General features: G+C 49.1%; 7 protein-coding genes across 7 annotated transcripts; 4 read left to right on the top strand and 3 right to left on the bottom strand.

The window, feature by feature from the left end:
* Window positions 1-297: 297 nt before the first annotated feature.
* On the bottom strand, window positions 298-1566 carry FOMMEDRAFT_140424 (uncharacterized protein; the record flags this gene model as incomplete). The annotated part of the gene is made up of 8 exons (XM_007266026.1): window positions 1407-1566; window positions 1272-1343; window positions 1070-1208; window positions 865-939; window positions 761-811; window positions 559-705; window positions 454-486; window positions 298-371 (listed from the first exon to the last, which is right to left on the bottom strand). Exons 1-8 carry the CDS (start codon window positions 1422-1424, stop codon window positions 298-300), a joined length of 609 nt encoding a protein of 202 aa, XP_007266088.1. The 5' UTR covers window positions 1425-1566.
* A 194-nt stretch (window positions 1567-1760) lies between these two features.
* FOMMEDRAFT_19705 (uncharacterized protein) lies at window positions 1761-3603 on the top strand. Its single transcript, XM_007266025.1, has 5 exons — window positions 1761-1943; window positions 2015-2594; window positions 2649-2764; window positions 2842-3050; window positions 3139-3603. Exons 1-5 carry the CDS (start codon window positions 1796-1798, stop codon window positions 3457-3459), a joined length of 1374 nt encoding a protein of 457 aa, XP_007266087.1. The 5' UTR covers window positions 1761-1795; the 3' UTR covers window positions 3460-3603.
* A 47-nt stretch (window positions 3604-3650) lies between these two features.
* On the bottom strand, window positions 3651-4915 carry FOMMEDRAFT_155623 (uncharacterized protein; the record flags this gene model as incomplete). Its single annotated transcript, XM_007266024.1, has 6 exons — window positions 3651-3725; window positions 3850-4212; window positions 4298-4407; window positions 4490-4588; window positions 4656-4682; window positions 4768-4915. 6 exons carry the CDS (start codon window positions 4913-4915, stop codon window positions 3651-3653), a joined length of 822 nt encoding a protein of 273 aa, XP_007266086.1.
* A 227-nt stretch (window positions 4916-5142) lies between these two features.
* Window positions 5143-9936, bottom strand: FOMMEDRAFT_19703 (uncharacterized protein). The gene is made up of 5 exons (XM_007266023.1): window positions 9526-9936; window positions 9213-9349; window positions 9040-9106; window positions 8765-8950; window positions 5143-8697 (listed from the first exon to the last, which is right to left on the bottom strand). Exons 1-5 carry the CDS (start codon window positions 9875-9877, stop codon window positions 5369-5371), a joined length of 4071 nt encoding a protein of 1356 aa, XP_007266085.1. The 5' UTR covers window positions 9878-9936; the 3' UTR covers window positions 5143-5368.
* Window positions 9937-18358: 8422 nt separating this feature from the next.
* FOMMEDRAFT_19702 (uncharacterized protein) lies at window positions 18359-19087 on the top strand (the record flags this gene model as incomplete). The annotated part of the gene is made up of 4 exons (XM_007266022.1): window positions 18359-18365; window positions 18425-18530; window positions 18598-18628; window positions 18689-19087. The coding sequence occupies 4 exons, from the start codon at window positions 18359-18361 to the stop codon at window positions 18743-18745; spliced, it is 201 nt and encodes a 66-aa protein (XP_007266084.1). The 3' UTR covers window positions 18746-19087.
* Window positions 19088-19491: 404 nt separating this feature from the next.
* Window positions 19492-19741, top strand: FOMMEDRAFT_155617 (uncharacterized protein; the record flags this gene model as incomplete). Its single annotated transcript, XM_007266021.1, has 2 exons — window positions 19492-19630; window positions 19704-19741. The coding sequence occupies 2 exons, from the start codon at window positions 19492-19494 to the stop codon at window positions 19739-19741; spliced, it is 177 nt and encodes a 58-aa protein (XP_007266083.1).
* A 3046-nt stretch (window positions 19742-22787) lies between these two features.
* FOMMEDRAFT_155615 (uncharacterized protein) lies at window positions 22788-25901 on the top strand (the record flags this gene model as incomplete). The annotated part of the gene is made up of 6 exons (XM_007266020.1): window positions 22788-22839; window positions 22911-24737; window positions 24826-24972; window positions 25028-25089; window positions 25149-25239; window positions 25315-25901. The coding sequence occupies 6 exons, from the start codon at window positions 22788-22790 to the stop codon at window positions 25899-25901; spliced, it is 2766 nt and encodes a 921-aa protein (XP_007266082.1).
* Between the last annotated feature and the right edge of the window lie 52 nt (window positions 25902-25953).

Genomic DNA, 25953 nt, shown 5'->3' with positions numbered 1-25953 from the left:
CAAGACAACAATAAACCTTCTGTACTCGACTTGCATCAATGGGTGCAAACAGCAAATTTGTCGACTTATCTAGGCTTCAGTTTGCTTCCACTTGGTCAAACAAATCACCTTGTTTGTTTTATGGTGGGTTGCTTTGCTAGTGATTGAAATATTAATGTTATAAGTGTATTGAGTTTTGGGGAGGCTTTGTTGGCAGAAGTGCATTGAACTGCTTCCCAGAGGGAGCACAATATTCCATCACACAGTACACTAAAAACCTGTGAAACATAGTTGTGGCAGGTGCAGTGCACCGTATCATTATTTATCTGTCTCAGAGACAGGTCGTCTTTCTAGTATACTATCTACTAATCCAAAATCTAGTGCCTCTTTCGCTACAAGAGACAAGAAGAGACGTGTTCTTCAATAAATACTGCATAACTTATAAGGGAGAAGGAAACCGCATTGGTGACTTACCAGTCATAAAGTAATCCCGCTCCAGTGCTTTCTCTAATAATTTATTTCATTCAAACGCATTAGTATATGTTACCTTGGTATTAGGAGGAAAGGAAAGCAACGAACCAAATCGTGAAAGTCCGTCCTTAACGTCTTCTCCTTCCTTCGCACAATGCCGTTGGTAAATCTGCGTCAAGACTTCTCGGACACGTAGAATCTCGCGTGCGTGGATCGCTATGTCGGATGCTTGGCCGGATGCTCCACCAGATGGCTCTGAAAATCATCAACTAAGTATGAAAGACGCGGGTTCTACTGAGTGGGAACTTACGGTGGATCATGATACTGGCGTGTGGTAGAGAATGTCTTTTACCCTTCTCCCCTTCTCTACGTTAGATAATATCTATCACAGGCACTGGAGAATCGTAGAATTACCTGCGGCGAGGAGCAATGAACCCATCGAGCAAGCCTGTCCAACACAATAGGTGTGTATCGGCGACGAGACATACTATTTGCGCCACAGAGAACGTGAATTCAGAAATAATTCAGCAAGGCAGAGAATTGAGTCAAATCAGACCTGCATCTGGATCATTGAATTAGCAGAGAACATAACGACAAGCTACTGTAGAGTGAATACAACGTACTGTATCATAAATAGCGAGTCCCGCAGTTACACTCCCACCTGGTGAGTTGATATACATGTGAATTGGTTTTGTTGCGTCCTCTGCTTCGAGGAAGAGTAGTTGGGCAACTGCTACGGCGGACATGCTATCCCGTATCTTTTAACCAGGGTGACTGGTAAGCTATCGATATTTTGCAATGAAATTGTAGGAGCGACGAACAGGACCGTGAAGCATGACCACTCGTTCTCGCAGTAGGCGAGAAAATATATCGAAGGAGCGTTCACCTCGACCCTGCAAACCTCAATAAATTAGCCCCGCATATACATTGAAACAGTAAGTCATGATTATACGTACAGACTGCTCAATAACCATCGGCACCAAGTCATATGAAGTTGGTTCTGTCCATCCTGAGCTTGAGTCTAGTGAAGGTGTCCGTGCACTTGCAGATAGACCAATAAAACTCCTTGATTGTAATCTGAAGCTCCTTGCAGTTCGTGGCACTTGTCGTGCATACAATGAACGAAGACTTGACAGCATTCTAGAGGGAGTGAACAAGCTGCAAATTGCGAGGAAGTCAAGGGCCAAAATGCAGCATGAGGTCGGTACGGAAATCGCGTCTCACGTGATCCCGTTGACGTTAGACGACCACGACCAAGCTCTACACGTCTTCCAACGGCAAGTTGTTTCTATTGGCACCAGCAGACGTTGCACGGCACGAAGTTGTCTACAAAAGAAGCGTAAAGATGTCGGCGGTGTATGCTCGAGCACGAAGCAAGGAAGCACCCATGGTCGGCATCGAGTTCACCAACCGCTCAAAAACCATCCCTGCATGGCGCGTCGACATGCAAGATAAAGAGAACATGGACAACAACAACAACGCCTCTCTCAAGCGTACGCCTACCCGTCTCAGTTTTGCTTTTTTTGTGAAGCAGGAGACTGACGTTACTTCGAACGCGGCTTAGGTTCGCATGACACTGCAATCCCACCTCCTGCCCCTTTCGATCCCAAGAAAGGCGTCCAGGACATTCCGCAACCCGTGTTTGGAGAGAATCTGAGGTATCTTTTCCGACCACCGCATCTTACTCAACCGTCAAATCCATGGGCTGGTCCTTCTTCGATGGAGATACCTGAAGTGGATATGAAAGACGTCGAACTTTCCCCACCTAGGCCACCGCCTCACTCAAGCTTCGGACAGGCAGGCGAATCATCAAGGGTGCGTATGGAAGAAATGAATGAAGGTGCAGAAAATGCCGAAGCGAGACAAGGAAATGAGAGTCCTGAGCGCCGACTCATCTCAAACGCTGCAGTACGGCGTATCGCGCGTAAACGAAAGGATGGTCGTGCTCGTAGCCGCTCTAACCGTATACGAAAAGGGTCAAGAGCAACAGATGCGGACGAAGAGGATGATAGTGTAGATGAGGAGGATGAGGATGGGTCACCCCGGAAAGGACGTGCACTGACGCGAAATACGTCGAATCATTATACCCTCAACTTACCTGGTCCACCGCCTGTGAAAACTGACACACCATACATCCTACTCGGGTATGTCATTATTGCTTCTTCGTTGAGTTCCGCACGTCTAACGAGGGATATTAGCTACCTACAGTTCATGTTCAACCTCTCACTAATCCTCGTCTTCTTATACCTCCTCGTACAATTCATATTCACAGTCCAACATGACGTAGAACAAAGAATAGGGGAATACTCGATGGGTTCGTACTTACATATAAAAAATTCCCTCTTCTCTTATCCTTCCCCCATAAAACACTGCTGATGTGCTCGCTTGTAGACATCCTACAAGAAATCACCACCTGCGCACAACTATACAAACAAAACCTCTGCGATACGTCACCTATCCCGGCAATGTTACACCAATGCGCAACATGGGAAACGTGTATGAACCGGGACCCGAAGGTCGTTGGTCGTGCACGTGTAGGTGCAGAGATGCTTGCGGAAGTGGTGAATGGGTTCGTTGAGCCGATAAGTTGGAAGACTTTGGTGCGTAACCCTCTTCTCTTCTCCTATTTTAATTTGAATTGTACATGAGACTCGGACTGATATATTTTGCATTTGATGATGAATCAAGCTCTTCACTCTGTTGTCCCTGGCGTTTATGACAATCTTCGTCAACGGCCTCGTAATGCTCTACCGTGCACGTCTTCACCCAGATCGTCAACACCAACATCAACAACAACCGCAACAGCACCATCAACCGTCCCCTCACGCCGCCTTGCCATTCCCAAATTTCGCACCTTATCAGACACCTTACGGCGGGTATTTACAACCCGGACAAGCATCTCAGCAACAGCACGGTATATCATGGCACCCAGAGAGTGACGTCGAAGGTATACCGAGACAGCGACGACGACTTGAGAATGGGGAATCTCCTACACTTGGGACGTCGTGATCAACAAACAAGCTTGTAGTTGCTTTAATTCGTCCTTTTTTTATTTTGGTTCTTTTAGCTCATTAATATTTGGGTGTTTACACCGCACTGTGTACATTGTTTTGTTTTCTTATTTTGTATGTGGAACTCATATTAATTTAATTTTAGTTTCTCCCCTTGAAACTATGAACAATGCCTCTGAGATTTCGTGCTTATGGACCTGCTTGAGTAGCTTGAAGGTTGTACTTCTTTCGACTGCTGCTGAATACGTACACAAAGAATTGCGACTGTACAATTGAACAGTGCACTATACAACTTTTTCTATTATTGGAAGTATTTCTCTAACAAAGTAAGAGCACAAAACATAACAAAGGCAGAAACAAATCCAATTGTAATCCCAATAGCCAATACTGTATTATTACCCTTTAACGTTTCATGAAGAGCCATTGTGTCCCACTCTGGCTTCTCGTTCTTTGTGACTCGTTTCTTGAACGCTGCTTCCTCCGCACCAGGTACCTTCCCATCCAATAGAACACCCAAGAACGGAGCAGAGTTGAGTGCAGGGAGACCATCGATACTGGTAAGGTTTTCAGCTCGCCACCATTTTTTCATTCGATTATCGTTATCGACTTTCTTCGTGTTGCCAGTAGTGTCATTTGAAGACTCCGTGGCAGATGAAAGCTCTGTATCGTTCTTCTCAAGCTGAGAGCTCCACGTATATAACGTTCCGCGATGACCTTCGAATTTGTAGTATGGGACGGCGAAGCCGCATGACTAGAAAAGGATCAACAACGTCGATATACATTATTATTACTTAGGCGAAATAAAAATTGAGACTATAATAAGTACTAGTACTCACAGTGCTAACTCGATGAACATCCACCACAATCACCGCCCTAGATCCCGGTTTCCTCTTTTCCGACGGAATACGAAGGTTATACTCCAGACTCCCGAGTTCATGGACAGTGCCTTTACGCAGGTGAATCAAAGATACAGTCAGATTCAGCACGTAGACCAGTCCAATAATAAAAGAAAGAACCCAAGAGCTTACCTTTGCCGTACAACCGTACGATCTCCGGCGGGCCCTCGAAAGCATTAAACATGATAGTTATCCGTCCATTTTCGCATAAGTGAGCAATTGTCTCGCAGCCTATTTTCCCAAGTTTCAAGTAGTCAAGATGCATATAGTCACGGAAAACACTCAATTATATACTCACCAGAGCCTGATAAGTCTTCATACCACACTTTACACGAATACAAAATAAAGTTACTCATTAATTCCAGAGAAAACTAAGTACAAATGGGCCTGCCACTCGCCTCTATTCGAACTCTCAATAAAGAAAGTCCCTCTCAAACCCTTTGGAGAAACATTCACATGCCCCTCCCTTGTGAGCGGGGCAGTAGCAACCCAGAACATCTCCTGTTTCTCGATCCATCTAGACTTGTTTTCAGGAATATGGTCGTATGTCTTCCCCATCTTTTCCCTTTTCTTTTTCTTCCCTTTTTTGTTTGTACCGGAGAATACTTGAAGACGAAGGTGATGGTTAAGTTCAAGATACGGGCAATCGCTTCACCAGATAAGTAATAATAGTGTCACGTGCAATAATTTAACAAATGTTGAATCTGATACTAATGGTCATATTTTCCAGAAGCATAAATGAAATTTATCTCAGTACTATACTATAATACGAATTTTGTCACCATTGTCGGTACGCATAAGTCAAGAACATGGAGGGGTAAAACAAATTGGTTTGCAAAAAAAAAACAGCGCGAGAGCAATGCTACAGAATTGACAAGTTACGAATGCATGCGTTAGAAACAAAGTAAAGAGGAGAAAACGAAACGAAGAAGGGCATAAGAATTCGTAAAGAGAGCTGTTTTGCAATGCGATATGATGATGAAAAACAGTTCATTCTTTTGGACTACTCAATCACGAGCGTGGGCTCGTGCTCTTCGCCTCCGGCGACATCCGCATCACCATCGCATTACCCTGCGACTGGGTATTCGTCGGACTCGAGTGCGCGCTCGAATTACGACGTACATGCGCTGAATCCGGGCCTCCAGGCCCTGTTGGGTTCATCACATCGGAAATCTTATTGCGCGATAGTGGAGGCGCGGCTGGTGGAGAAGTCGAACCCGAACCAGATCGTGAGTGAGAATTAGGTCGTTTGCGTCCGCCATGACCAACATCAACTTGCATACGGTCCTGCTCCAAGGAAGGCGATGGCGCGCCTGCACTAGACGGAGAGTTCGGAACGGGTGTGAGCGTCGCGATCGGCGGCAGAGTCACTGGGTTGTTAGTGGAAATTGGTGGCGGACCATTAGAAGACGAGACAATAGCACTTGGTGGAGGTGGGAGGGGCATGGTGGATGGAATACCAGTCGTATTCGTAGACGACGAAGGGCTGCGATCATGACGACGTGCATCCCGATCACCTGGCTGCACTCTATCCTCTGGCGAACGCGGTGCTTGCGTACGGAACGGAATGGGTGAAGGACGCGAATTTGACAGTGGTGGTGAATTCATACGTCCAATCGTAGGACGATTCAGTATCTCGACCCGCGTGCGTTTCGAATCGCCATTGTCGCTCGTGTTGATCGGACTCAATGGTCGCTTCAACGAACCACCGTTTCCATTCTGGGAGCCCATTACTGGTCCGGGCAGCTGAGGCGAATGACCGGCTGAGCCAACCGAATTCTTAGAGTTCGGAGGCGGACTTACATGGCGTATACGACCCCCAACACTGACAGTCGGAGAGACAGGTCCAGCAGCAGAACCCCCTGATGCAGCAAGGCTCATCAGCGACTCTGCAACACCTTCATCATAGTCCTCGTCGACTTCTCGACGCGGAAGTCCACCAGACGGAAGGGCATTACCGATTGGTGACGGCCTACTCGATCTTCCACTTGAACCCGAGGCGCTTGCTGAGGATCTCGGCTCCGGAGATGGAGGCGACTTGATGGGACCTGCACTCGATGGAGCAACTCTGAACGAACTGGGCTGAACAGACGGTGCACGAGAACCGGCATTACTTTCGGACCCATCTTTTCTCGTTCGTCTACCTCCGCTACGCTGCTTCCTCTTGTCATTCGAAGCGGCCGATGACCCAGCAGAGCCAGGTGCTGGCGTAGGTGGTCCATTAATACTCATGGCATCCGCATCCTTCTTACGTCCGCGTCGCCTGTCCACACTGTCCGAACCGGCCGTTGCTGGATACGGGACTGGATAATCACCTGAGCCTGCAGAGCCTGCAGACATAGGCGGCGGTGGAAGTACATTCCTTCCACCACCCACGGACATCGCAGATGCACTCCTGACAGAGTCAGGCGAGTGTGCGTGACCACGAGACTCCATCCGCTCTCGTTCAAACTCCCTTTCACGTTCAAGCCGGTCCCGGTCTCGCTCATGACGGTCAAGCCTCTCCATGCGGGAACCGTGAGCACTCTCGTCAAACCGTGGGTCATATCGCCGACTTGGCGTACCAGATGGCGGGATTTGCGAGTGTGCATGCGTCATAGATGGCGAAGTGGCGTGCGGGTGTGGACTTCGCCCCGGATCGTCTGCGTAGCGGTTACTCGATTGCCAGCGTGGTATACCAGGTCCCTGAGCACCAGGTCCTACAACAGGTGAGCGTTCGCTTACAGACACTTGACGCGACATCGGGCTGCCCGGTCTGTGCATCGACGGTGATTCCAATGTAGTCCGACGCGATGGCGGGTGACCATGATCGTACGAATGAGCGGACATAGGCGACGTTGGCCCGCGAGACTGCGAGTAACCTTGTACATTCGGCGGTACACCAGCTCTTTCCGAGTCCCTACCCGTTCGCGAGCGTTCTCTCTCCATACGACGGTCTCTCTCCCATGCATCCGAAGGAGGCGGAGGCGGTGGTGTGGCCACTGTTGGATCGTAATGTCCTTGGTACGATCGTGGAGAATGCTGCGAAAGCTGCCCGGGCCTTCCTGGCGCGCTGCCGCCATTCGTCTGTGGCGGAGGGGCAGGAGGATATCCGTGATATCCTACTTCACGAGGTTCCGGTGGCCCTCGAATTTGGCGTTGAGGTGGTGGTGAGACCGAGCGGGACACTGCCCGGCGGGATGGACGACTGTAGTACGCTGGATCACGTTGGTGCTCTGGAGCGACCTGCGGGCCATTTTGCGGATGGTGTAATAACAGGCTCTGCGGAGTTCCACCAGGTCCCCTTGAACGGCTGGATTCGCGTGGAGGGAAGCCATCGCGGGGCGTTGCACGATCAACCTCCATAGGAGCAAGAGGGGTATGGCTAGCAGGACGGCGTGAGTCGTCGAGAACTACAGGTGGCGGCGGTCCCCCTCGGAACGGAGGAGGTGCATGAGTTGCGTGCGGTGATGGAAGGGACATGCCATTTTCATTCCCGTGTTCACGGGATTCGGTGCGAGTGAAAATCGGGCGTGGTGTAGGGCCAGAAGACATGAGCAATGGCGGGCCGCCGGACATCGTCACGGGTGGGCCCACAGCGCTTGCATAAGCAGTCGGGTGTACGTCTTGTGGAAGTGGTGCAGACGTTTGAACTGTTTGACCAGTCTGCTGTGCCGTCCGCAAAAGCTGGAGACGTTGTGAAATGATGACATTACCAGGGTCAAGTTCACTCGCTCGCGCATATGCGTCAATAGCATCACTAATCTGGTTATTGCAACTCTCGTAAAGAGAACCGAGGTCGAACCAGACTTCCGAAATGTACGGGTTAATGCGAATTGCCCGTGAGTAGGCATCGAGTGCGTCACGGTACTGATTGATCTGGAAGTAGAGCACACCGATGGAACACCAGAATGTCGGGTTCCGACCGTCACGGTAAACGGCCTGCTGGTAGGCTTCGTATGCTTTATTGTACTTCTGGCCAGCCATGTAAGCTCGACCGAGGAGGTACCAACTCTGAGCATCAGATGGATCGGCCTCCAAAGACTTGGTGAGATACGTAATCGCGAGGTCCTGGCTTTGGAAGGCTGATCCTTCCTGATGGTAAAGCCAACCGAGTTGCTGGAGAACTTTGGCATGCGCCGGGTTCTCCTGGACGACGCGCTCATACGCATCCTTCGCACGCATGTAATCCTTCTGCTGCTCGTAGACATGTCCGATTTGGAACCAGATGTCGGCATGTGCTAGTGGACTCGGCGGGTTGCGAAGGATTCGATCAAAGCAATCAAGCGAGTCGGTGTACTTGCCCTGCTGCTTGTAGATGATGCCAAGACGAAATAGAATCTCATTCGCCTTATCAAAGTCTAAGGCAAAAAAAACTGTGTTGATACGATACGAACAACGGCATCAATCTCAAAGATAGGTAATCACCTTTGTCCATGTGCAGAACGGAAGCAAAGGCCTCCTCGGCGTGATCAAGGGAGCCATAGCGATCATAGAGTATGCCTATTCCATACCACAGCTTTGGATCCTCCTTTGGGTTGGGAAGGAGATACAAAGCCTGTTGGTAGGCAGAGTACGCCTTCTGGAGGTCATCCTGCATTAGGTAGCAATGGCCTAGAAAGGGAAGGAAGAATCACATGACATGAGCAATGGAAAAGAAGAAGCGTTGTCAGGCACGGGAGATAAGGATGACGTGTACGAACCAAGAGCGCTCCAGACCTCGCCATTCTCCTGCTGAAACTGGAGCACGCGCTGGAAATACTCAATAGCCTAAAGGGGAAAGGGACGATCGGAGCAGATCGGGACGGGAGATAAATTGAGTTTCGACGTGAGTGATCGGCAGGCGGCCGTCGGCAAACAGAACGTCACGACGGACCTTGCTATAGTTTTCCCTTATCCGCGCGATCCCCGCAACCTGTGTCAGACCAGGGAGCGAGTTAGGGTTGTGCTGCAGCGCTCGCTCGTACGCCGACAGGGCCCGATCCAAGTCGCCCATCTGCTCAGCCACTGAACCTGTTGTCATCGACAACACAGCAGTGCAGTTGTTGTGGTATAGTGATGGTAAACGAATTCACATTCAGATATGGTGGAGAAGTCCATTTTTGAATTCATTCCAAAAAAGGCAATGGGAATCCAATTCATTCAGATTCTTCTTCGCTGGTGACAAGGGAGCAAGCGGAAGAACGCACCTATCAGAAGCCACGTTTCCTCGTTTGCCTTTGAGAGCTTCTGAAGTGTTGGGTGTACTGCCGCCGCACTCGGTACAGGCGGCGCTCCGTTCGCATGGGGAACACCTGGCGGACCGGCCGGCGCAGCGACTGGCGAGAGTCCTATAGCACCGATTGCGTGAGGATGGGGAGCATGTCCATTGCTTAGCGGCGGTGCTCCCGCGACGGTTCCGTTCATGTGGGCAGCATGTGGTGGAGGCGGCCCGCCAGCACTGGGCGGACCTTGCACTGACGGACCGGGCGGCGGAGGCGGCGGAGCATGCGGGTCGTGCAGCCGGACGTCACGCTCGCGGACGGGGTGGCGCAACGACATGGAAGGCAGTCGTGCGTCGCAGATGACAGGGAGGATGGATAGCAGACGGTGGTGGAGAGGAAGAGAGGAGATGAATCAGGGGACCAGTGAGAGAGGGGAATGAGAAAACGGAAGGTGGGAAGGTAAGACGATGAAAGGCGAGGAAGGGAGAAAAGCGTTGACGGAAGAGCGAGGCGGGGTATAAAAGAGAAGAAGGAGATCGGGGCGAATTGGTGGAGGATTCTCGTGTTTGCGATGGGATGGGAGGAGTGGAAGTGTCGAAGAAGGCTGAACGAAAGAAGGAAGCGCGACTAATTCATTATGCGCATGGTCAGGGCAGGCTACCCGAGTCCGGATAGCATAAGGGCTACGGCTGCGCTTCTGCAACACTTCGACCCACTTCTTGCGCGATCGAGATCTGTGCGGCTACTAACTTTGGGCCTGCATCCTGCAGGGTCACGGACCGTCATTCTCGGCCTTTCAGTGTCACCCATCGCACCCAATCAACTGCCATATCCGGCCGGGTCCTCGCCTCATCTCCCCGCATTCCTCGCCACGTGATCCGCGAATCCATCCATCCGTCATCATCTGCGTGTTCATAACGGGGCTGCATCTGCTGCTGCATCTTATTTACACATCTTCGATGGCGCTTCTCCTTTATCTTGCATCGCATCGCACTGTGACTGTGCACCTGTCGCTGCTGCTGTCAGGTGTCCGCCCTGCTGCTCGCTGAGTCTATTCTCTCCGCAAGCAATCGCCGGCCGATATGGCTTGAGATGATGATAGAACAAGTCCCGCCCTTCTCGCGTCTCCCTCGCGAACCGCAAACACCAATCATCCGGTGCCCCGCGGACGCACTACTCTGGCACTGTACTGGTTCTGTGTGTCTTCTTTCGGCATCGGATGCTCGGAGCCAAGCACATTCACACTCGGCATTCCCTCGTCACACAAGTGCACAATGCACCCGGCGTGGAAAAAAGGGGGAACAGGCCATCCGTCCGCGAAAATGCAATTGAGAGTGCGAAAAATAGGCTAATTGACCGGCATCTGTATACGTTTGTGTGTATCTCTGTATGCGATCAAGGAAATGAAACGAAACCGTCCATATGACCCGGGACCCTGTGCAGATCGCCTGCCCGCTAAGACGTAAAGCCAATTTCAGTTCGATTTCATATTTGGTTTTGTTCTCGCTCCCTCATATCAGCACACCACCGTCTACTACGCCTCTCCGTCCTCCCACGCCCTTGTTTTCTGTCGACGATCAGCCCCTCCATCGCCCATACCCACGCCGCCCACGCTGTGGTTCTCTTCTTTCCATTTCTCTCTTATTTTCTTCCGCGCGTCACCTATCTCGATCAGATGCTCCTACGAGCACGGACTAGCGCCTTAGGGCCTATCGTCACCGCCACAAATACAACCTACAGTGCCACAGGCCCAAAGTTTAGGGCACCATAGCGATGGCATCCCCCATTCGGTTCCCGCCATTCTAGTCGCGCAATGAGCAGAATCGATCCCACTGCACTGCCATGTGTCTCCTAGCCGCACATGATGAGGACAAATATGACGGTACTTCCGAGCATGTCCGTGTAGCGTCGTCGTCACTGTCGTCGGCTGTCGGATGCTGGCAGGTGCAATGAATAGCAATTGCGCTACGAAAACTACTTACCCCTTCATTCTGTTTTTAGCGTTCTTTTGATCCCGCTCCATGAACGGCGAATCCCGAGCTCGTGCTTCGACACTTCGTGCCAGGACTTCGGCGAATGCCCTGTCCTAGACACGCCTCGTTCGTGCCGTGCTAAACTCAGATGCTGTTGCTGTACGGTGTCAAAGACAGCCTATATCCGCATCTGAGCGTTCATCTGGATCCTCGTTGGTATCTAGACCATCCATCTATCTTGGTTCCTTCGCAATTGATCTGTCCTACATCAAACACAGTGAACATGCCAATAAGTACTACTAAGTGCTATGACATATGACCCCGGTGATTGTCGCCCTTCTTCGGTCATCTGCGTTCATCGGTTTCAACGTAACGATGAGCGTGCGCCACCAAGATTCAGTAGCACCTGATGAACGAAAAAGTTTGTATTGCAGTACATATGCAAAGTGCGATCCGGATCCGATCGCACGAAGCTCTTGTCCTGTCTCCTTGACTTTCGAAGCAACACAGTTTTTGTATAGAGAAGCCGCCGCCAACTGCGACGCGAGCTCACATCCGTGGCGCTACTATGTAGCAAACAAACTTGCTAAGTCAACACCTTGATTGCCAGGATATCTATCCAAGCCAGCAAGATGGTAGGACCCTTATTCGAGGCGAGTCAAATGAAGTGGCATCGCTGTTAGTTTGGTCCATAACGCCGCCGTCAAATCATGATCGCCACATATACTGGCACGAACGCAATTTTAATAGCCCTATAAAGCAAATCATCAAGATATGCTGCTGGTGCTGCTGCACTGAAGTTTGCGTGGCGTCGTCCCGGAATCCGATGCTGCCTGTACAATGAAGGAGCTCTGCAGATCATCATCGACGAGTGTGATAGGTGTGATACATAATGAAATCTGCACGGCCTCTTTCTTTCTCTCCTTTCTCCGCTTTCATCTCCTTACCTTTTCCGCCTTGCTTATCACCGAACCAGCCAATATTATGGTTACCTTCTTTTTTTCGTCCTGATTTTGTTGTCAAGTCGTGCGTCAATTAGGATATACGGCTTCTCAACACGAACAATCTCCGGCACCACTGTTATATTAGCTTAGCATAAGTATCTAGTATTTCCGTGCCTTCGAATCAAGTTCTATCACACAGGCAATTTTCTTTCTCGACTTCTTCATTATTCAAACATAAACTAATTCAATCCTTCCATTCGTTCGTTCATACTATTCGCCGATTCGGCGGCGGCTGCATAAATTGATCTTGCACATACGGAGGTCGTCGGCGAACACATACAGCCATCCACTTGATTCGAGGAGGAATGTAATGAAATGAAATGAAATCTGCCATCAGGCTTAAACTTGTCTAAAGAGAGATTAGACGCCCTCCCCTTGAAATGCACAAAGCTCCCGATACATGCAAATGATATATCATATCTAGTTGATTCAATGTAACACATATATGCAACACGAGGATAAGGGTAGCAGCGGGGAAGCCTTAATTGGTAGGTGGCGCACAAAGAAAGAATGTACTAGGTAGGACAGGAGACAGGGGACAGGGAAGAAAAATGAGAAAGGAAGTAAAGCGAAACACGTGGCAGGCGCTGTGGAACTTTGGGGACAAAGACCGCGGGCACAGGCAAATCATATTCCTGTGTAAAGTGAAGTAAAAGAACAGAAAGAAAAAGGAGGAAGAGAAGTTTTGATCCAGGTCCTTTCAACGTCGGACTGTGGTTCCGAGCACAAGACAGTGTCCAAAAGAGCTCAATGGCCCATCCAGGCCAAGCAAACAAGACAGGACAAGAACCGAGACCCAATCGGGGATCTGCCCTTTTCAATGAATTACCCTCACCAATTAAACAAACAAGGCTAAGACAAACAAAGCTAACCTAAGAAAAGATCATCTCAACCCATCAGCACCATCAGCTACCATCATCGAACCCTGTGGTGTCTCTTGTCAATCGGTCCTTTTTCCCGTGTGAAAAACGGCTTATGTGGCTGTGTAGGGTATTATGTGGCTGTACACAACACGCTCAACCGCCGCCGATTGCGAGTCCTGGACCCTTTAGCCTAGTGTGTTGATTATATCATACACTTTAACTTTTCTCTTCCATGCCAGTAATTTGGTAATTTGAAATTCCTTTTATAAATCTGTGTTTGCAAAGGGCGATCTCCCACCGCGCTCTCAAATTTTTATCCTCTTCTCGCTCCGGTCCGATGCCGAGTTTCTTGCTGTGCAACTGTTTATGTGCGATCGAGTGTCTGTGCCTCCACTTCACACTCTTCTCGTTTTGGCGTGAATTTCCATTTGCCTCTTCTCATTTTCTTGATTTTGTTGATCTTGTGAGCATTTGTGGTCTTATCATGAATGTTTTCTTTGTTTGTCTGTTTCCCAGTGGATTTTGGATTTTGTTTTGAGAACAGTACAAGATAAATGATATTCCCCAGTCATATGTTTGATATGTTGTGTGTCATTGAGAAGTACGTTGGGGTCTATACGTAATTCCATTGTTAGAAGAACACTAATACACCTGCCTCATGTGCTCGTGTGTACTGATTAATGACCCATAAATCTCCTTGATTAAACAAGTGCTACAAGACGACAGGAAGTCAACAGAGTTCGGGTGGCGTTAAATTCCAATCCAATCATATATGGCAATGATTCTATTTCTCTGAGGCTGAGATACAGACTAATGTGGTTTCACTCTTGATTAGACAACCGGGTGACCACATTTGCTACTCTTAGAGTATATTACATGTGAAATTATACTTGCACAAAGGTACGGAGGGAGAAAGTTCGGTGAAACTGGATGCGGAATCAAGATAACTCGGAGTGGGAGTGTTATGCCATACTGAGTCTTTTTGGTTTGTTATCCGTAGATGAATACTATCATCGATAGCATGCATGTGAATACATCGTGTACACGGAGATAATATCACTATCATACCTTGGCAGCTTCTCTTGGGATTAATTCACAGGCAACGCAACCCAGATATAAGAAGCATTTGTGGGTGTGAGAGAAGAGCACAAGCATCAAACTTACAAATTAAGATTGTGTGTACATGCCCTGGCCTCGGTCGCATTTTGCGTGACCGCATACACACGCAGAGAGCAGTATTTCTATATGGATTCGGGAATTCGAAGCATTCCGACCTCGGTGGAAATCATTATCACGTACACGGCATTGACAGCGTGCCGTGCTACTATGATTCCGTCTCGCTCTGCGGGAAGGCGAAAGGGGCGGTGCGAAGCGCTAAGTTGGGAACGCATCCATGGCACGCCCCGCATTGCTACTGATTGTGATTGTGATCGCGATCGTGATGGTGCCCCGGACTAACGACGAGCCAGTTTCAGAACAGGGTCAACCGGGCCAAGTGAGGAGATGAAGGAACACTCCAGTCAGATGGTGGCTGTGAACGCGATAGCACAAAACATAGAAGAAGAGATGAATGATGTAAATGAATGAAATGGACACAGTACACTAGTGGAATGAAAGAATCAGGATATGAATTCAATGTAGATATCATTTGACAAGACTCACACCGGAAACCTGCGATGAACAGATTCTGAGGCAAACGGCGAGACGGCGCTGACCCATGTGCGGATGAACTTTGCACTGCGAACGCATGCGAGGAAAAGCTCTGCACGCCGAAGTAGGAAAGAAACGTGGACGTGTCTCCATCGCGGTTTAATCACGCCAGGAACGTGGGTACAGCGACGGCCGGACGCGCTCGGAGGTTCACTGTCTCGACTAGGAAGGAGACAGAATCGTCTCGGAACTCAGCGAGGGAGGGAGCCTACGATGGCATCGCTAGGACGGCCAGATTCGTTCGAAACGGCTAATAATCTTAGCGCCGTATAGCAAGAGAAGGGCCGAGACAGGAGAAGAATGGAACTTGTGCTCAACGTCAGATCTTCATGCCACTAATTCTAACCTGAATGCAAAGGACCAGGGCGACTGCCGAATATGCATTTCGATAGTCCCGAAACAGCCTGTATTTGTCCGGACAGAGTCAGACGTGTCAATGGAAAGCGGACTGGTCGACAGAGCCCGTGCACGGCGGACAGGGACAACGTGTTCGCGGAGTTTTTGTGCCAGTGTGGTTAGGCATACAGGGGCAACGCGCGAAAATCACGGGCAAGTCATTTGCTGCCACATCGGACAGGCAGGACGCCCGAATCCGAGTTTATGGAATGAGGGAGCAGATCAGACAGGCTAGACACACCCACATTTACATGCCCACAGCACAGGCTAGGATCCGCAGCGCAGGCACGCGTGCAATTGACACACATGGGAACCCCAACTGGACGACGTCGGAATCGTTTCTTTGGAGATTCACACTAATTGAGTTGGCAGGATTAGAGCAGACATGCACCAGAAGCCGTCAAAAAGAACATCGATGCAACGAAGAACCTGCGCCAACGTTCGGTACACTTTTTGTAATTGATGGCCCGCATCCGTGTCTGCCTAAAAGATGAGCGCTCCGCAGAACTAGTGAAAAAGAAGAATCAGTCAGGAAGGCAGACGGCGTTTGATCGCATGTTCAACCGGTGGCGACTGAATAGCCAAGGGAAGGGCCATCGCTGTCATGAGGTAATATGGGGAAGAACAGGAAGAACTAACGTTAGATAAGGTTGCTGAGAGAAAATGGAAACCGAGCAAGGAATGGAAAGGTACCCAGATGGGATCGCCGAATTAAGCACGTCACCATATCAGATAAGGACCCGCCCGATCTTCTTTAGTTGAATAGTTCCTTCTCCTCTCCTGGAGACATACTCCGTTGCTGACTCATCCGCTTTAGCTAGCCGGAGAACAACTGTATTCCCGCGTTCATTCGGTAAATTCACAGCCACAGCGGTCCCCAGCGTGACTCTCTTTCACGCTTCGATCCCCGAATGACGTGCCACTTGTTGCCATCTGTTTGTGCATCATTCAATAGAAGCAGTTGGTCAGCGGCAAAGCGACATGACCGTCAGTTGCCCATTCCTTCCGTGAGCTTCGTTTGGTGCGCTGCTGGGAAAGTTTCTCCGTTCCTTCCTCGACGCCTGTGGTCAAGGTGCTTCTTTCGTTTCAACCTTCTTATCCATGTACGTGGCACCGCGGAAGGGAAGACCATTCTCCCGTTCCTTTTTTCGCACACGGTCACTAGTACTGCCTCTTATGTGTCCGATCTAGTTTGGGGGAGATAGTCCGATTTAGAACACAGAGAAGAAGCTGAATGCTATATGACCAAACGGGCCTGCCGAGTCCTTACTTTCTCCTTCTCTTCGATCTATTTTTCTCTCTATTGCCTGAGGTCCGGTCCGTCCGGAGGAAAGCTACCATGGACGAGAGAAAGTGCACGGCCGCTATTGGCGGCACCATGACGGCTAAGTCACTAATATTCTCATTGGCTTCCGAGTTCAAAATCCATGTGTTCTTCGACTGTACTAGCGCGCTGGAGCCTTTTTACTGTAACGTGTGTCCTTCCATTCCGAATAGAATCCTATGCTCTTCATCACGCGGAAGGGGAAAACATATGTATTGCGTGTATCCAAATCATATTCTAGTTTTTCCGGATCAAATTGATGAGTTCCCTACAGATATGAGTAGGAAACATGCTGCTACTTTCTCATTTCATCGTCATTAAGTGCTTTCTTCCGCGTTAATTCCGTCCGGCTCTGCAGTACATTCCGTGTACGTACAATTTTCGCTATCCGCAGCAGTAGCCTCAAAGAAATTAGACATTGTCGGTTTCATTGCATTGTACTCGTGGCGGAGCCGATCGGGTAGTGCATCCATGACGCGAAGTGCTATTGCCCTGCAGAGATGCACAATTGCACAGAAGCGCATCAGTTCCCGCAATCAATACATTTCAAATATATTTTGTCGCGCCGAAATGAATAGGTGAGACAGACTCGCAGAGACAATCCCCTCGGACTTGGAGTCTAATTCTTTCCGTCCCCTGAGAACGAGAGCGAGAACGAGGCACCTCCGCTTCCGTCTAAATAAGACAAGATCATCAATCTCTGGTAGGCAAGAGTATGATTTCACAGACCCGGCGTGGCGTGTTGGATTGAGTCGGCATGTCTGGTCTCCACGCTGGGCGGTGGCGGCGGTGACTTGCGGCTAAAACTCAAAGCCAATCAAGGAAATGTTTCTGGTGATATTTTACACGTTGCAAGAGGCCTCGTGGAATATGTCAAAATTGCATGTACGTTACCTGGCAGCAGGGAAGACATAGCCCGAGAAAAGCGGGAGTGATTCTCTCTGCCCGTAAGTACATAAATATATGTATTGTTCCTTGGGCGAGAAGTTGCTGACCTCTCCGCGGAGAGCTTGGGCGAAGTGCGGAGGCAACCGAAGTTGGGGCTTGAATAAATTCAATAACACCTCACACGAGTCTCGACTCAACCACCCTTACCCGGCCTGTCTTGAACGGCGCCCTTTGCTGCGCATGAAAAGAAGACATGAAATACATAGATTTCGTATTACACAGATAATTAGTATCACTAGCGACAGAGAACCTCCGTATAAGATCTGAATGAAGTCCATTTATCGCAGATCGACCAGCAGAGTGGATTTTATTTTTGCTCACAATTGTGACCGATTATTGAAACGCCAAATCTTGCAGTAAAACAGCTGTATTTGCAGTGTTGATACAGGTCTTAGTATTGTCATATTGGCGAAGCACAACTACTTTACTACATTGCTCCGCCCCAGTCCTGCAGGCTTATGATATATCGACGGACATGACGAGAGTTCAGTAAACGCATGGTCACGGAACCAGAATGTTCTTTGACACAGCTTCTTATGTAAGCATGTGCTTGACTTGCGTCCAGACGTCAAACCTTGCAATCCGACCTCAAGTTGCACAATGACTCGTACGTATGATTACCGCTTTCGTCTATTCAGTAAGCTTTTGGGATTAATTGGATTCTAGGCGGAAATCAACGCGAAAAGGATCGAGAACGCGCTGCGAAGAAAGCAGCTGCAAACGCCAAAAAGCCGAAGGAAAGTGCCACGAATCTCCAGGCTCGTAAGGAAGCGTACGCCCGCAGCGTTTCTCCATTCAACTATTTTGACGTTCATATATCTTAAATGACATGCTTGTAGTGATGCCGATGCTTTGAGAAGGAAGCAGGCTGTATGTCAAATTTCACAGTTTAACGGCTTGTGGCTAGATGTTGACCGTCCGAACTGTTAGGCTGCGGAGCAGAAACGTCAGCAAGCTGCTGCTGCAGGAGGTGGCGACGGGAAATAACCATTGTTCTGATCAGAGAGGTTCTGCCAGCATGCAGCATTTCTCTGGTCGACGGGGTTAATGAGTGAAGTCTAGCGGATGTACAACATATCATATCATGCAATCGTTTCACTTGGCGCAATCGTAAACATGTCATTGGTCGTGGTTTGATTGAGGGGATCGGGCTGACCCTCAGTAATCTTAATAGGAAATAACTGATCATCGTTTTGGAGTTAAGAGGGGTAGATTCATAAGGTGGTGTTTCAATCATATCGTCACTCAGTTCACTTCTTGTCAGCTGTTCATTATCTTTCTATTCGCTTTTACGTCTGGCCGATGACCGCCGTCGATTATCATTGTTTCTTAGCTCGCTTTGTTCGGCCGCGCTGGCAGAACTCCTGACGTCTGCGAACCCTCCGTTTACGTCGCCGGAGGTCAACCAACTGATATTGGGAAGTGTGCAAACGGGACTATCGAATGGGGCTAGACAAGTGTCTTCTCGTGCATGACCGGCTTAACTTTGCATTCTGATAAAGAATTAATATCTTGGTCCTTGCCTTCATCCTAGAACTTAATACCTGCAGCTTCCTCGTGTGCTGGCGGGATTTCATTCTGGAACATCTTCCTGTGCCTCGCTTTGGAATACCGTCAATTATACCATGTTCTGGGCTCTTTGCTGTCGTATTCCCACCCTGACAGCAGCCATGCACTATTTTCTTGTAAAGTTCAAGTGACAGACTCTTTATCGACGACGGACACACTTCTTCATGAACTACGAAGCACTGGAAAGGCTCCGAGGGCACGCAATCCCTTCACACGACTTCCTCGTTCCTCCGTCTCGTGCAGGAATTTACTCGGAAGGTACCGCGAATCTCCGTAATAGATGCGTCATTGGAAGCGAGCCCAGTAAGGGCAAGTTACTCGTATGAACGTGTTTTCTTACGCCCTTTCGGCGTATCGATCACGTTCCTTTTAAAAGGCCGCCAAAGCTCCTCTCTCAAAGCCAATCCGGATTAAGATTTGCAAGACCTCTGACATAGGAGTTTCCTACTCGCCGTTAGCAGATTGTATGATCTAGTCCCATGATCTGCTTTTCACAGAGATGTCTAGTGTGTATCGACAAACGAGATATGAGTTGTATCATGTATGATCTCAGGGGTGCAAGCCTTGTGTGCTATTTTTTGACTAATCTGCTTCGTTTGTTGAAATTTTAGGGTTCGTTTCTGGCTTCATGGCGTACCGTGTATCGTGTACTGTGTTCACTCATCAAGGTTGAAGATATCGCACGGAGATGCGTTCCTTCGTCACACCTCTTCGTTCGGGAAAAGTAGAAAGTGGAAGGAAGATGAAAGATGCTGGACCGGCTGAACTACCCACCCACCGCTCTAACTTTCTCCAGGGATCATTGGTTCAGACTTCTTAAGTTCTATCTATCCAGCGCTGTGGAACCTCTGAGCTAAGGGAACGGAAGCGAATTTTGATTCCTACAGGCTATGAATGGCTACTGTTCATCAGCCGAGTGCCGTTATTAGGTGTAAGAAGAAGTGGGAAGTCAGCCCTGATGTGTGTGTATATCTTTCTGTATCCGCGTGCTTTACTTACGGCTAGCGTGAAGGAAGGCAGACTGGTAAAAAGGCCTCCCTCCCTTCGCGTGAGCTACTAATTCAGGGTTGCTGTTCGGTCTACTGTCTTCTGGTAGGCTACCCGGATCGAGATGCCCAGATGGTCCGAGGTGTAGGATCTTCTGTCCCCGGCCTTCCTCGTGTTCTGAATCTTTCCTCGTGCACATTTGGATCATCCCCCATTATCTTGGCCTGGGCTGTATGCCTTCTTCTGTGACCTGGAGCCTTCTGCACATGACTATGTAGTCAGGTCTACACGGCCTGAGCATGTTTCTTGATTTCCTGCTGAATAACCTATAACTTCGAGCTCTCCGAGGATGCCCTGAAGAAGAAGAATGATTCCTTGCTCGTGAGCATTCCCGCGGATACCCTTGAAGTGTTCTCGTCTTTCGTGTTTATCCTTAGGGTGTGATTTGGTTCATATTGCAATGTTCTGATTTGCAGTTGATGTCCCCATACATAGGTAAGCAAGAGAATCAGTTAATCAATCACAGGAAGACAGAGTAGGAAGTGGAAGTGAAAGTGGAAGTAGAAGTGTTTGTTCAGAATCAGTATGTGAGATTGCAAATGGTGAGATACATATAGATCATGCATGTAAAAGAAAGTAGTGCTTTGTGGCGTACCTAGACCTACAGAACACAGAACACATACTAGTGAGAGTTCATATGAGAGTCAGAAGAACTATATGAAGTCATTAATTTCTGTATGAAATGAACAGCATTTAATGTTGGCTTTAGATTGTTGATCATGCAGGATCAATGATATTGTAGTATCTATAGTAATACTAGTCTTGGAGTGTTATTTGATTACTCTTCTTTCTAATAGATGGGAGGATTGGATTCTGATTACAAGCCACAGTTAGACACAGTTGCAAGTGTGGTTCAAAGTTGCTTGTGCATCCAGACACTGTTACCATACTGAGTCATATGCACAATAGTTACAAATAAACCATCTTGTCTACTTCTTCACTTCACTTCCACTCTGCTCTTCCCTTCAATGTCAAGCATCTCTGCTCTAGAGTCACTTGTATACCTGACTGAACAAAAAAGGGTAATTGCAAGCGCTCGTGGAAATGGAGAGTGATCTTCGTTTACGAAGATGAAGGGTCCTGGATACGTCTGTCTGTCTACCTTGGCTTGGCTTGGCTTTTTCTCTTTGAATTTGAATTTGAGACAGTGTTGTGGATTGGATTGGATTGGATTGGATGTATCTAGGGTACAGTTTCACTGCATGCTGTTGCCTTTCTTTTAGTTGTGTGGAATGGAATGATAACTTGGCGTTGTGCTGGGAGTGGATAGATACCTGGTTTGGAATGAGGATCGGGTTTGTGTACAAGTCTTGGTTGTCTCTTCCTGTTAGTGAGAGTCTTGGTGCCTGTTACTAGGTAGCTACTTCTATTGATCTGCCATATTCGACTGAGGTAAGGATGATGGATGAGTGTTGTTCGGGCTCGACGGAGTTGCGTACGCATTATTATAATTGTAAGTAATTCTTATTTGTAAACAGTTATATTCGCACTACAAATATCTCGTCTTCGTATTACGGGAACTTCAGTCCACTCGTAATAATCGTCAAGGTGTGACTTATTTATACCTGTGCTTTCTGGTCAGGAATAGATGGAGGTTACGGAACGAGCAGTAAGAGGAAAGTCATGATGGTTCCTGCCTGTGTGTTTATTTGATGTGGGATTAGCGACAGTTGCGCGGCGTTTGGCGATAGCGTTTGGATGATGCGCCGTCAATCAAAGCGGAGACTGACTGGCTGGTTATGCGCAGTTTGACGGTGCCGAGACGTGGGAATGATATCAAGACGGGACAGGATACTGAAGAGGAGTTGGGCTAGATGAGGATACAAGCTTGGCTTGTAGATAGACTCGAATGTGCAGAGACACTCGTACAGTTGTAGAAGAGTGCTTCTGCGATAACTGAGATGACTGCGGAGTATTTGCTTCCGATGCAGATAGGAAATAAAATATTTATGGAGTAATATAGGATGGCAACGTGCTGTTTTGAGCGTGGGAGAATGGAGATGGTGATTGGCCGGCGCGGATGGGCGGCAACCATTGGACTGGCAGCCGTCACTCTTCCACCCCTCGTCGTCGTCAACGGGCCACACGCTGGTTCATCGTCTACTTCGACGACGGCTTCACCAGCCTCCACTCTCTCTTTCTCTCTCCTCTCCTCTTTTTCTTTCCCTTTCATCCCGCACAGCAGGCGGCGACCCGCTGGCCGGGACTACCTGCTCCCTCCGATTATAGTATTTCAATCTTGGTCACTTGGGGGTTTATTTGCTTGGCGGGTGAGAGTCATCAATCAGTCTTACTACACCGCTCTCCTCGCTCACAAGACCGTCGTCTTACCCTGGTCCGCAGCAGCCACAGGAGTCTCTCTTTCCCTTTCCTTCCTTCTTTCCTTCCTTCGCCACCTTTCCTTTCTCTTTAGATGTCTATCGTCTATGCGCTGGTCGTTCTTCTCAATGCCTTCCTCGTGTTCGGTAAGTGACGCATCTCTATCCCATCATCAAAATGATTGTGTGAATGAAATACTGATGTGTGGGTGTTTCAGCATCGAGCGTCCCTCCAAGACCTCTGACACGAATCGCCCATCCGACGACGCTCGCCCTCGAGATCCTTCCTCGCCATAACACGCTCAAGCCACGTTCATCCGACTCACCTTTTCTAACCAGTACAACGCTTTATCATTCTGATTCCTTCCGCCTCACCCTATCCGCATTTGGCGAGACATTTCACCTCCACTTACGTCCGAACGATGATCTTATTCACCCCGCGGCACGGATAAACTACTTCAACAAGGATGGTGTTCTAGAACGCACTGTACCACTTGTGCGCGAGAGTGTACGTGCGTATTGGGGAGAAGTTGTGGCAGCTTCGCGCTCGCAACAGCGGTTGCGTGAGGATGCAGCACGGATGCTCCCACGACCTGACCTGGGCTGGGCACGGATTCTGGTGCACAGCCAGGGAGATGCGGATCGTGGCATTCCTCCTGTTTTTGAGGGAGCATTCTCTGTCGATGGCGTCACGCATAATATTCAAACGCGTGAAAATTATTTGCGTAAACGGCATGAATTCGATCCGGCGTTGGTAGATGGAGCCGATTCGGATGCGCAACTTGTAATATGGAGGGATTCGGACGTACTGCGGGACGAGGGGGAGGAGCAGTCTCTTGGTTGCTTACATGATGATCCATGGCGGAGCCCCTTAACGCACATACCGTGGGACGACGATTGGACGAACGTCTCACTTGCGAGGAGAGATGATGTACAGGGTAGCGGATCGTCCAATAACTTCGAAAGCAACATTGGTCAATCGACCGGTTGTCCATCGACACAAAAGATCCTCTATATGGGTGTTGCGGCGGACTGTAGTTATGTTGCCGCACATGGATCAGGTCAAAATGCATCTGCGCAGATCATCAATAACTGGAACACCGCGAGCTCGTTGTATAAATCGACTTTCAATGTCAGTTTGGGTATCTTACATATTAACGTGCAGGACCCGGAGTGTCCATCTTCGGCGCCTGCTGATACGCCCTGGAATGTCGGCTGCGATGCCTCGAACGTAACACTGAACGACCGGTTATCTCTCTTTTCGGGGTGGCGCGGTCAACAGGGGAACGATGGTGCCGGGCTTTGGCATCTGATGAGTGGATGTCCTACGGGTTCTGAGGTCGGTGTTGCGTGGCTTGGGACGCTTTGCCAGCAGAGCACAACAGGTGACCCGGGTTCATTTGTTAGCGGGACTGCCGTTTCGACAAACGGACGAACAGAATGGGAAGTCGTCTCGCACGAAATCGGCCATAACTTCGGTGCGATCCACGATTGTCAAAGTACTTGCGAGTCGGGCGGTGTAATCTGTTGTCCGCTTTCCTCAAGCACTTGCAATGCAAACGACCAGTACATCATGAGTCCGGTTACTTCGTCCTCGCAGAAGATGTTCTCCCAATGTAGTCTGGGCAACATCTGTTCTGTCATGCAGTCAACGTCTTCGAACTCTATCAACGCAACTTGTTTACAAGACCCGAGCTCGGCAATAAAGACTCTTTCGCTGAACATGTGCGGGAACGGTATCGTTGAAGAGGGTGAGGATTGTGATCCAGGACAAAACGTAACTTCATCGTGCTGTGACTCTACGACGTGCAAGTTTAAGAACGGCGCGCAGTGCGATCCTGCGAGTAGTCCGTGCTGTACGGGCACATGTACGTTCTCGCCTTCGAGTCAGGTATGTCGGCCTGCGGTAGATGCGAGTTGTGATATTGCGGAGATGTGTACGGGTACGTCGGCGGATTGTCCTGTGGATGTGTTCCAGCCGAATGGACAGAGTTGTGGGGGTAATGGACTTGCTTGTGCGAATGGGCAGTGTACGAGTCTTAGTCGTACGTACCTTCTCTTTCACTCTCGATTTCCCCATTTAGGCGTTGAAATTCTGACGACTATGATTCGGATTGCGAAATGATTGAACAGAACAATGCCAGACTATCGGCGCTTCGATGAATTTGACGACTGCTTGTCAGAAACAGGATAATTCGTGTCGGGTTTCGTGCGAGGATCCGAATAATCCGTCTCAGTGTATACAACTTCAGTCTCAGGTCATAGATGGGTCACCATGCGGTAAGTCAGCTTTGATTTCTTATTTTGGACAAGTGAAACTAAAGCTGCGTTGTAGGCTACGGTGGTACTTGTCAGTCAGGTGCATGTCAAGCTGGAAGCGCGTTGGATACTGTGAAGGTAGTGTATTAAATATTCTATACTCGGGGTTAGTGATTGAGTTATTATTGTATTTTCAGGCATGGTATGTGCAGAACTTGCAGATATCTATCCCCGTGACGGTCGTAGCAGCCATCGTGGTTCTCCTTATGCTTTGGGCGCTCTTCATTTGTGCGTATTGAATTCTTTTCCTCCCAGAACTTCTACTGAGTAAATGACCAACTTAACTTGGATTATTGTATACAGGCTGCAGACGAGCCTTCGCAAAGAAAGCACCCAAGTCAATGGAGCCAGCACTCTCTGGTCGACGAGGTGCACGTCTAAACAGCTGGGAAGCTCCTCCGCCTGGAGTCCAAGCCCGGTCAGGCGCATCAGGCGCATTCCCGCCTGTACTTCCTACTATGCCGTTTGCTTCGAGACCTCCTGCGCAGCAGCAAATGGCCAATGTAGTTCCTAGTGGTGTTAGTAATGGGAATCATCGACGAGCGTCGGCGAGTGTGTCGATACCTACGTCTCTCCGACCTGGTGGAGAGACGACGACGATGGGTAACCTTCCACCCTCCGCATATAACAACAATAGAAGGCAAAGTCAGAGTCAGAGTTGGGACGCAGGGAGGCCTTCTTCAAGGCGAAGTAGCGGCGGGAGTGGAGGAGGGAATGGAGGTGGGAGTAGTAGACCTGGATCAGGATCGGGACAAGGGCCGAGAGCGAGGGAGCCTGCGTTCCCTAGTTTGAGCGCTGTACAGGCTAGGACGAGGACTAGTGATAGGACTGATAGGTCGAATTGGGTGGATCCTGCGAAGTGGAATGGGTCGTTTGCTGGTGCTCCTTAGTGCCCTAGTATATCAATGGGGCATGCATTGATTGATGGTCACTGTTGTGATT

This window comes from Fomitiporia mediterranea (assembly GCF_000271605.1).
Source record: "Fomitiporia mediterranea MF3/22 unplaced genomic scaffold FOMMEscaffold_5, whole genome shotgun sequence".
NCBI classification, from domain to species: Eukaryota; Fungi; Basidiomycota; class Agaricomycetes; order Hymenochaetales; family Hymenochaetaceae; genus Fomitiporia; species Fomitiporia mediterranea.
Note: the sequence above shows the minus strand (reverse complement) of the source record. Positions and strands in the feature narration are given on the sequence as shown.

Bases quoted from the DNA above. Each gene is read 5' to 3' on its own strand.
- FOMMEDRAFT_19705 (XM_007266025.1), top strand. From the start codon at position 1,796: ATGTCGGCGGTGTATGCTCGAGCACGAAGCAAGGAAGCACCCATGGTC. The intron at 2,595-2,648 runs GTATGTCATTAT...GAGGGATATTAG, and splicing joins ACACCATACATCCTACTCGG to CTACCTACAGTTCATGTTCA. The intron at 3,051-3,138 runs GTGCGTAACCCT...TGATGAATCAAG, and splicing joins CGATAAGTTGGAAGACTTTG to CTCTTCACTCTGTTGTCCCT.
- FOMMEDRAFT_19703 (XM_007266023.1), bottom strand. From the start codon at position 9,877: ATGTCGTTGCGCCACCCCGTCCGCGAGCGTGACGTCCGGCTGCACGAC. The intron at 9,107-9,212 runs GTCCGTCGTGAC...TTTCCCCTTTAG, and splicing joins TAAGGGAAAACTATAGCAAG to GCTATTGAGTATTTCCAGCG. The intron at 8,698-8,764 runs GTGATTACCTAT...TTTTTGCCTTAG, and splicing joins CGTTCTGCACATGGACAAAG to ACTTTGATAAGGCGAATGAG.